Source organism: Elephantulus edwardii, unplaced genomic scaffold (genome assembly GCF_000299155.1).
Source record: "Elephantulus edwardii isolate Elephantulus edwardi_28Jun2011 unplaced genomic scaffold, EleEdw1.0 scaffold00381, whole genome shotgun sequence".
Taxonomy (NCBI): Eukaryota; Metazoa; Chordata; class Mammalia; order Macroscelidea; family Macroscelididae; genus Elephantulus; species Elephantulus edwardii.
Window position 1 is genome coordinate 634823 of NW_006400131.1, and position 10791 is coordinate 645613.

At 36.6% G+C, this 10791-nt stretch overlaps 1 protein-coding gene across 5 annotated transcripts in view; it reads left to right on the plus strand.

The window, feature by feature from the left end:
* Positions 1–10791, plus strand: part of NTRK2 (neurotrophic tyrosine kinase, receptor, type 2) — a 709069-nt gene that overhangs the window by 97518 nt on the left and 600760 nt on the right. For all 5 annotated transcript variants that reach the window (XM_006902202.1, XM_006902205.1, XM_006902201.1 and 2 more), the window contains exon 9: positions 7288–7323. In XM_006902202.1, coding sequence (XP_006902264.1) covers positions 7288–7323 — 36 coding nt within the window. The remainder of the gene's footprint in view (positions 1–7287; positions 7324–10791) is intronic.

Here is a 10791-nt window from a genome sequence, read left to right on the forward strand (position 1 = left end):
ATTTTTAGTCTTTCTTTATCTTCATTTTTCAGATGTGTCTCTTGTAGGCAACATATTGATGGATTTTGGGTTTTTTTTACCCAGTCTGCTACTCTTTTACTCTTCAGGGGTGCATTTAAACCATTCACATTCAATGTGTTTATTGAGAGGTAAGGTTTTTTTTGCCATCATTGTGTTCAATTCTTTTTGGCATTGTGGCTAGTTATTTTAGTCCATCCTGTTTTTTGTGACATCTCTGTATGAAGGGTGTCTCTCAGTGTTTCCTGTAAGGCTGGTCTTGTTTTTACAAACTCCCTTAGTTTCTGTATTTCTGGGAATATCTTGATTTCTCCTTGATATTTGATGGACAGTTTTGCTGGGTACAATATTCTTGGTTGACAGCTGTGTTCTTTGAGTGTTTGATATATGCTATTCCATTGTCTTCCTACTCACATGGTTCCAGCTGAGAAATCGGCACTTAGTCTTATCTCCTCTCCCTTGTAGGTTACTCTTTTTTTCTCTCTCCCTGCTTTCAGAATTCTATCCTTATCTTTGGTTCTGGCAAATTTGACAATGTTGTGCCTTGGTGTTTTTCTTTTAGGGTCTGTTCTATATGGTGTTCGTTCAGCTTCTTGAATATATATTCTTTCATTCTTCATTATGCCTGGAAAGTTTTCTTCTAGTAATTCTTCCACAACTTTTTCATTGTCTTTACTTGCTTCTTCCTTTTCTGGGATTCCAATGATGCAAATATTATTTCTTTTGATGGTATCACACATTATTATTAGGTTTTCTTCTGTTTACCTTCTTTTTTGATTCTGCTTTTTGTTCAGTCAGATCTGTAGTGATAATTCTGTCTTCTGTTTCACTGATTCTGTGCTCCCTCTCTTCAACTCTGTTTGTGTGTCCCTCCATCATGTTGACAGCATCAGAAACCTTAGACCTCATATGTTGGACCATAGTTTCTTGTTTTTGCAGTGTCTCTAGTGCCTCATTTGTTTTATCTGCATTGTTTTTGATTGTTTTTTTAAGCTCCTCCTGATTTTTGCTAGCATTGTCCCATAATTCATCAAGTTTCTTTTTCAGCCATTGAAAATATTAAATCATTGTTCTTTTAAATTCTGTGTCAGAAACTTCCATCAGACTTGCTGGCTTCAGGAAATCCATTGCTACTGTGTCTTCTTTGGAGGGTAATACCTTGCTTTGGGCTTGTGGGACAAGTGAAGTACCCTGTTTTCTTCATGCCATTGATGTGGCAGAATTTTTTGTGTCTGAGGTGGTAGCTGGTTTTTTATTTGATGTCACTTCTTCAGGAGAAGATTGGGCAGGAATATGAGCAGATGCATGTAGGGTGCATGCATACTCTGATGCTCGCGTGAGTGGGGAGGGAAGAAGCACACACTGATACATGCAGGTAGGGGTACGGAGGAACCTAAATAATAAAGGAGGAAGTCTGTTGTTCCCTTTTCGAAATGGCTTCCCCACTCTTTGGAGATGCTCAGGATTTCCCTGCTATTTGAGTTAGTGGGCCCCACGTGGTCAGGCCAGAAACCAGTTTGTTTCCCCACTTAACTTAATCCTCAGTGGTACATGAGTATTTCAGGGGAGGTTGATAAATCTTACAGATCTGGTATATATGATTGTCTTCCTGGCCGAAGGCCTGAGGGCCCAAATGGGGGCAGCTGGGTCACAAGCCTGGCCCAGCCCTCCCTCAACCCTCACAGGTTTCCCACTAAAATCCAAGTTTTTAAAGATGGCCAAGACAGAATAAATTTTTTTAAAATTCTAACTTTCTCTCCTCCTGTACCAGTTAGATCTGATTTGACAGTACACACATAAAAAGTAATAAAATAAAATAAAAATTTTAAAAAATCCAACTTTCTTTTTTTTTTTAGCATGCAATGAACATGATGAAGAAATGTTTTGTCTTGAAGCTGCTGGAAGAAATGTGATTTTATTCTCTATGTTTATAGGTCTAAATGCCTTAAAAGTCTCTCTTAGAGGTGTAAACATTACAAGCTTAATAAGCAGTTTTCAAGAATGTGCCTGTGGTGGTGGTTGTTTTTGTTTAGACCTAGTGGCCCTTCTTTCATAACTCCTGATTATATTAGTTAATACAAGAACAAACTAAGAGTGAACGTAACCCTTTAACTGCTCAGTAAACTCTTCACAAAGAGAATTTGAGTATCAGAACAGCAGATGTTTGTTTGTACTTGGCCTTCATCATCTTTCAGCTTCTGCACTTGAAAATGTGGAGGTATAGACTCCTGTGAGTTTAATGGGATTTCCAGATTTCTGTATTTTATTCCAGAGTGTTTCAACATGAAGCTTTAGGGAATGATGCCATCTCCTGCTGCCTCAGTTTGAGATTTCTTCTTGATGAGCACTATTAAGATAGAATTCAAGGCAGCATAACCCTTTTCAAATTCCCATTGCAAGCACATTACTCAAACTGGATGCTACTCATTTGTCTTTGTATTACTTGCTTCCCAGGACCAAAGCACCACAAACTGGGTGACTTAAACCAGCAATAATTTATTATCTCACAGTTCTGAAGGTGAAGTATTGCTGTGTTGGCTCTGTGTGAGGCTTTAAAGGAAAATCTCTTGGCTGCCTCTCTCTATCTAGCTTCTGGTAGTTCTGGGCATTCTTCGGCTTGCAGCTGCAGGATCAAATGGCATCCTTCCTGTTTCTCTGTTTCTGTGTATATTCTTTCCTAACTCTAGTCATATAGAATTAGGATAGGTTCAGGGTGCACCCCTCTCTAGTGTGACTTCATGTAAACCTAATGATGACATCTCCAAAGATTCAAAGGGTCGTATTTCCTGCTTAGGGAAGGTATGGGAAGTAGGATTTCAGTGCATCTTTTGAATGGGCATAATTCGATTTCTAAGACTAAAGTCAGTCTGATTATTCTCTTTTATTGGCTACTCCCTCTTGTCTTCACACCCTCCCCATTCTATCAGTTAGGCATGCCCTGCTCCAGATGGTTAATGCACTGCACTTATTGTCTCATAATCCATTACCTCTAGATTTATCCTCCCTTCCCCTAATCCATTACAGTGTTCATTGTTTGTTTATTCTATTCTTGCTTTTCTTGTCCCCCTCTCACCTATTTTTATAACAGTGGTCATATTTGAACAATCCTGTTTTTATAATCGTTTTAATAATACTATATTTGTCCTTTTGTGACTGAGTAACTTCATTCAGCATAATGGCCTCTAGACTCATACAGACATATTTTATGTGTTTCGTGAGTTTCTTCATGGTTTTTGAATGTTACCTGTTATTCCAATTTCCTTACCCATTTGTTTGTTGATGGACTCTTTGGCTACTTCCATCTCTTTGGTGTTATGAATAATTCTACAGTAATAGGTAAGCATACATCTGTTGTGTAACAGCTCTGATTTCCTTTCCAGGAGTAGACTTTCTGGATCAAATTATATTTCTATTTTCAACCTTTTTAAGAAATGCTAGACTGCCTTACATGGTGGTTGTACCAGTTCACATTGTCACAAACAGTGATTGGTAGTTTAAATCTTTCCGCAACTTGAGCAGTATTTGTTACTTGCACTCGGTTAAACGTTGCAGTTTTGCTGGGGTAGGATACTACACATTTTGGTCTTGATTTGCATAAGAGAGCTGAACAATAACTAAGAATGACAAAAAAAGAGTTGATTTCTTCAAATTGTTGTGCTGGAGAAGAGTCTCAAACATAGCATGGACAACCAAGAAAACAAAGAAGTCTGTTTTGGAGAGGGTGAAACTAAGTTTCTCCTTGGAGGCTAAAACTGTGAAGCTCTGTCTCACATACTTTGGGTATGTGGCCAGGAGAAATCAGTCCGTGGAGAAGGACATCATACTTGAAAGGGTGGAGATACAACGCAGGAGAGGAAGACTTCCAATCAGATGGATTGACACAGTTAAATGCGGCAGTGGGAGTTGGTGTGTTGGAATTAGTGAGACTGACTCAGGAAAGGGCAGGGTTCAGAGGTGCTGTACATAGGGTCACTACGGGTCGCAGGCAACTCGAGGGCACACAGCAATAGTAGTTCATTTTGAACATTTCCTTATGTGTTTGTTGACCATCTGAGTATCCTCGGTGAAGAGTCTTTACATGTGCCCATTTTTTTTTTACTTACACTATCAGCATTTTTCTTGCTGACATGCTGTAGAATTTGGTAAATTTTAATTATTAGCTCCTAGTCAGATATGTCATTGTCAAATATATTTTTCCCAGTCTACTTGCTTCCTTTTCACCATATCGGAGAAATTTTTTAATTTTTTTTGTTCAGAATAAATAAGCTATTTATTATACAGAATATACATGAGGTTCAGAATATACTTGTCTGAAGAATATTTTTTTTTCTGAAAAGATGAAAACACTTCTAGTGATTTGAAAGTTGATGAAGCAGAAACTGATAATTAACCACCAAATTGGTAATGGTAAACTGATTACAGTCCCAGCCTTATCCACTCCACAGGAAGTCTGAGGATGGGTATGTTGCCATATGACCAAATACACTATTAGTTGTGTTTTGTGGGTTTTTTGTTTTTAAATTTTCTATTGATTTGCTTACAAAGTTTACATACTTTGTGTTTTACTATTTTATTCATCCACATTGTGTTTCTTATAGTCATCCCCAAGCATTATGTTTTAAAAATTAATCACCATTGGACCTTGCCCATCATTACCCTGTCTTTTCAGGTCCCTACCAGATCCCTCCCGTATCTTTCACTCTCTCCCTCTACCCACCAAATTATGCAACCCTGTGGTTTCACCCTTACCCATCCTTGGCCCTGTGCTCTACCCTTTATGCCCCTTGGGTCCCTAGAGATGTTTTACTGGTTATCCTTCTATTTTTGCAATAATGGTCTTATGCAGCATTTATCCTTATGAGACTGTGTTCATTCATTCAACATAATGCTCTCCAGTTCCTCCCAAATTATGTAGTATTTTTAAAAATCCTTGCTCCTGAGGGCTGCATTATTTCACTGTGTGAATATACCACAATTTATCAATCCATTCAGTTGTAGTTGGACATTTGGGCTATTTCCATGTTCTTACAATGGTGAATAATGCTGCTGTGAGCACTAGTGTACAAATCTCCATATATGTCTCAGTTTTAATTTCTTTGGGTTATATTCTTAGTAGTGGAATATCTGAGTCATACAGAGTTTCTCTGTACAACTTTTTGAGGAAACATCAAACTGTCTTCCAGAGTGATTGTATTATTTTATAATTTTACCAGTAATGTTTGAGAGTTACTACCTCTTCACATCCTCTCCAACATTTATTAATTGCTGCCCTGCTAAACTTTGTCACTGCTTCTGGGGTGAGATGGTATCTCATTGTGGTTTTGATTTGCATCTCTCTTAATGCCAGTGATTCTGAACATTTCTTCATGTGTCTGTTGGCCATCCGAATGTCTTCTTCTGTGAAAAGTCTTTACATGCTTTTTGGCCATTTTGTAATTGTGTTATCAGTCTTTTTCTTTGGAGGCCCAGGAGTATTCTGTAAACTTTTGTTATGAGATCCTTGTCTGAGCTGGTATTGCCAAATGTTTGTTCCCATTCAGGTTTTCTTTTCATCCTGTTGAAAAAAGGTTTTGGTGAGCACAGAGATTTAATCTTTAGAAGGTCCCATGCATCAATTGTGTTCTCTTCATATTGTGTAATTCTGGCTGTATTTGGCAATCTCTTTATATCATAGACTAGGCCTTCGAAGCTTGATCCCAGTTTGTCTCTTATGAACTTTATGATTTGGGGCTTTACTCCCAGGTCTCTTGGATTTGATGTTTATAAGATCCCATTCATCTATTTATCTCTCTTAGTTGTATATTTTGGCTGTGTTTGAAAATCTATTCATGCCATAGACTAGGACCTCTAAATTTGTTCCTGTTTTCTTCTCTGGCGATCGTTTTAGCTTTTGGTTTTATCTGTAGGTCCTTGATCTACCTTGAGGGTTTTGTGGGGGTTTTTTGTATATAGTGTCAGATGTGGATTTTGTTTCAGTTTTCTGTAGGTAGATATCCAATAATTGCCAGTACCATTTTCTAAAATGTCATTTCCCTGGTTAATAGTGTCCATATCCTTGTCATAGAGGAATTGACTGTAGGTAGATGGATTGATTTATTAATTCTATCTCACTGGTCTATGTGTTGCTATACCAAAACCATTCTGTTTTGGATATTGTAGCTATGGAGTAGGTTTATAGATGCCTCCCAGTTTAATTTTTTTTTGCCTCTTTTCTTTCCAAATAAATTTATAAATTGCTTTTTCTATCTCCCTGAAGAATGACATTAGCTCCTGTATTGAGATTGCATTGAATGTATAGAAGGCTTTTAGTAGGATTGTAATTGTTTAGAATATTGAATCCATGGGCATGATATATCCTTCAATATCTGGTCTCTTTTTGTTTCTTGGAATAGTATTTTGCAATTTTCTGATCAAAATCTTCTGTGTCTCTATTTAAGCTTATTCCTAACTGTGGAGAAAATCACCTGATTTTTTTAAATGTTGATCTTGTATCTTACCACTCTACTGAATTATTCTACTGATTCTAACAGATATTTTTGCTGAGTTTTTAGGGTCTTATATTAACAGATATTTTTGCTGAGTATTTAGGGTCTTATATGTATATATAGCAACAGAACAGAAACTGAACATGTAGAAATAGAAACAGAATGGAAAGATGTTTATCTGTGTTTTATTGACTATGCGAAGGCCTTTGACTGGGTGAATCATAACAAATTAGGGGTAACATTGAGAAGAATAGGAATCCTAGAACACTTAATTATACTTGTGAGAAACTTAGACCAGGAAGCTGTTGTCTGAAAAGAACAATGGAACACTGCATGATGTAAACTCTAGAAAGGTGTGAAATGAGATAGTATCATCTCTCACTACCTATTTAATCTGTATGTTGAATGAATTATTAAAAAAGGTGAGTATATGAAGAACAATGTGGTATCAGGAAGACTTATCAACAACCTACAGTTATGCTGATCATACAATCTTGCTTGCTGAAACGGAAGAGGACTTGAAACATTTAATACAGAAGATTAAAAACGGTAACGTTCACTATAGATTACATCTAAACAAAAATCCAAAATACTCACCTATGGAAGGGGTACACAATTAACATGAAGTAGATTAAGAATTTCAGATTTTATTTGTCTTGTGAAATAGTTTATGTGATTTAAAATGGAATAATTTAAAATGTATTTTAATCATTTTAGTTGATCTAAGTTGTTGATTTTTAAGCTTCAAAATACATACTTAAGAATCTCTGTTTTTCTTTTTTAGGTTCAAACCCAAGTTATCCTGATGTAATTTATGAAGGTAGCTATCATTTTCCTTCATTTTGTATTTTTTTCCAAATCTTCATCTAAAATGAAATAAATCCACTGAAAGAAGACCATTAAATTCAGTTAAATATGTCCTTCAAGGATTATACATTTCAAACAGTATTTCAAAAAATCATTCAATATTGATGACCATTTTCCCTTGACGTATACGGTGCCTGTAAATAGCACTTTCTCTCTCTGCTGTATTCTTGGAAGTAGTAAATCCATTCTGCTGTAACATATTTTATTTCCATAATTGGGAACTAATTACCTGTTTAAAAGCCATGACTAGGAAGTGAACTGAGTTGTATCAATTAGAATGTTTCTAGCTATGATCATAAACCTAATTCAAATTTGTTATGTATTGAAGAAGTCTGGCTTACATACAAGAAACTCAAGGGAAAGGCATGTTCAAGGGCTGCTTAAGCAGCAGTTCAAACATTTAATCTGAGACCAAGTTTTCATCATCTTTCGACTGCATTTTGTACCAGCTTCATGGAAGGCTGGTTTCTTTTATGATTGTAAGATGATATCAGTAGAGTTCCAACCTACGGTCATTCCCATTAATGGGCATAGGGGAAAACTTTCTGAAACGCGATTCAGAAAAAAAGACAATTTTCCCAGAGACTCTCACCAACCCCTCTTTGTATGGAATTCAAGACCTAGTCTAACCATGATCTATTCTCGTTTCTATTACTGATAATAGGGATGGGTTTAGCCCTTGACTAATGCCGTTTACCCCTAAAAGGAGGCTCAGCTTCCCCTAAAGCAGATGGTCTCCTTGAGAGGAAATAATTCTTGAACAAAATGGAGTTCTCTGAGGAACACAAGGGAGGGAATTCCTAATGTGCCCTGCATTAGCTTTACTCTTTGTTACTTTGTTTTTCTAAGTGTGAGTGCCACCTTGAAAAACAATTTATAAACTACCTTCCACACTTTGAAAAGTGGGAGACTAAATTTCCAGATGTATTTTTATATTTAAGATTGATTATGTTAGAGTTGCCTTTCTCAGACAGACCATATATTTCTATAAGATAGTCAGTCTATCCTTAGCCTTTATCAGGGAGCTCTGGTAGTCCACAGGGGCCTGTGCTGCTGACCAAAAGGTGATGCCTCTCTAGGGGTTCAAATCCATCAGCTGCTCTGCTGGGGAAAGTTTCATGATCTTTTCTCAAGAGATTTACTGCCTCCGTAAACTCCCCAGAGGGTTAACTATGAATTGGTTCTAATTTGACAACAATGGGTTAATAGGTTTATATGTAAATATTTATGTATATTTAAATACTTTTGTAAACATTTTTAAAATGAAAATATTTCTTTTCCTCAAAATGTATTTTTATATGTATCTTACATGTATGTATTCATCATGTAACCCTGGCTAGTTTTAGCAGAAAATTATAAATTCTCTACCTACTTTATGCATGTTAAGCCACATTTCTTCCAACTTGTGGTTAGGATGATTCTGTATAGAAGTTTTAATGTTCTTCATTCTATTTTTTCTCAACATAATTTGAAGAAGCGATATCTTAAATTGTATCATAGAAAGGAATAAAGCTTGAGTTATGATTTTACATTTTATAATTATTTTTTGGACCCTATCTAATAAAATTATTATATACAATCTCATTTTATCTCTGTGGGCCATGATAGTAAACTCTACCTGCTAGTTTAGATAATCAAACTTGTTTGAAGACGGGCTTTGGATTGACAAATCCTGTTTAAATCCTTGTTCTTAAATGTTAGTTTGTACTTATTTGAAACAGCAAGCAGGTAGAAAATATCTCCTTTTTTCACTTATTTTTCGTTCACACGCAGTGGTACACTTGGCTAATAAAAAAATAAGTTTGTCTCAAGATGAACCTCATAATATCTAAGGAAAATTAGATGAGGCTGAGTTATTGAGCCAACCTGTTCATGACTCAAGGTGATGGCATCTTACCTATTTTAAATGCATATTCCAATATTTTAACATCATCTGTAATATTTAACAAAGTATTTTGTATGTACTCTTCCTGGATGATACCCTTGATATCCTTCCACAACTCGTCTGGTCCTCGCTCATTAGTGTTCAAGGCCTCAAATCTGTTCCTGAGATGGTTCTGAAATTCAGGTGGGATAGACTCAAAGTCATATTTTGGTTGCCTTGGATTTGGTTTAATTTTCCTCAACTTCACCTTGAACTTACATATGAGTAGTTGGTGGTCTGTTCCATAATCAGCTCCTGGCCTAGGTTTTCACAGCTGATATTGAGCTTCTCCAGAGGTTCTTTCCACAGATGTAATCGATCTGATTCCTGTGCATACCATCATGTGAAATCGAAGTATATAACCTGTGTTTTATTTCTCTTAAAAAACGCATCTGCTATGAGTAAGTCATTGATTGTGCAAAATTCAATCATTCTATCTACAGCTCCATTTCTGTCACCGAGTATGTTTTTCAACTACTGAATCTTCTTCTCTGTTCCCAACTTTTGCATTCCAGTCACCCATTATTATCAATGCATCTTGATTGCACGTTCGATTGATCTCCGATTGTAAAAGTTGGTAAAAATCTTCTATATCTTCTTCCTTGGCTCTGGTTGTTGGTGCATATATCTGAATGATAGTGGTATTCACTGGACTTCCTTGTATGCATATGGACATTATCCTGTCACTCACAATATTGTACTTTAAGATGGATCTAGCAATGACTTTCTTAACTATGAAAGCAACCCCATTTTCCTCACCTTTTCATCTCCAGAGTAATATATCATATGATCATCGACTCCAAATGCCCCATGCCAGTCCATCTCATCTCACCAATGCCTATTATGTCAATATTTATGTGTTCCATTTCTTCCTTAAGAATATCTAATCTTCCTACATTCATGCTTCTCACATTCCATGTCCCAATCACTAGTGTCTGCTTACAACTGTTCCTCTTCCTTTGTGTTTCCAACTTGAAAGCTCAACTTCAGTTGCCTTTTCTGTTATCTACATGTGTTCAGTTGTACACAGGGTTTTCAGAGTCCTGCTATTTCAGAAGTGGATGGCCAATCTTTCTTCCTAGTCTGTCTTAATCTGAATGTTCAGATTTAGAGAAGTATCAGGCAGACTAGCAAGTAAAATATATATCCCTTATTGTGGAGTTAACCATTAGTGTCAGTGTTGTCCCTGCTTTTGGCACACGTGTCTTTACCCACATATTTCCCTGCTCCACCATCCAGCAGAATACCCATCCACTTTTCCCCACTCCCTTTACATCTATCTCCCATTGACCAGCCCTTGATCTAATAGCTTATATATGAAACTTCCTTGGCTTCTGTGATTCAAACACATCAGCTGCTGGTAGCAAAGACCAAAATGGATGTCAGAAGAGACTCTGAAAATTGCACTGGAGTGCAGAGAAGCCAAAGCACAAGGAAGAATTCAAGATACTAAAGAGTTGATTAGAAGATTTCAAAAGGCAGCACGGGATGACAAAG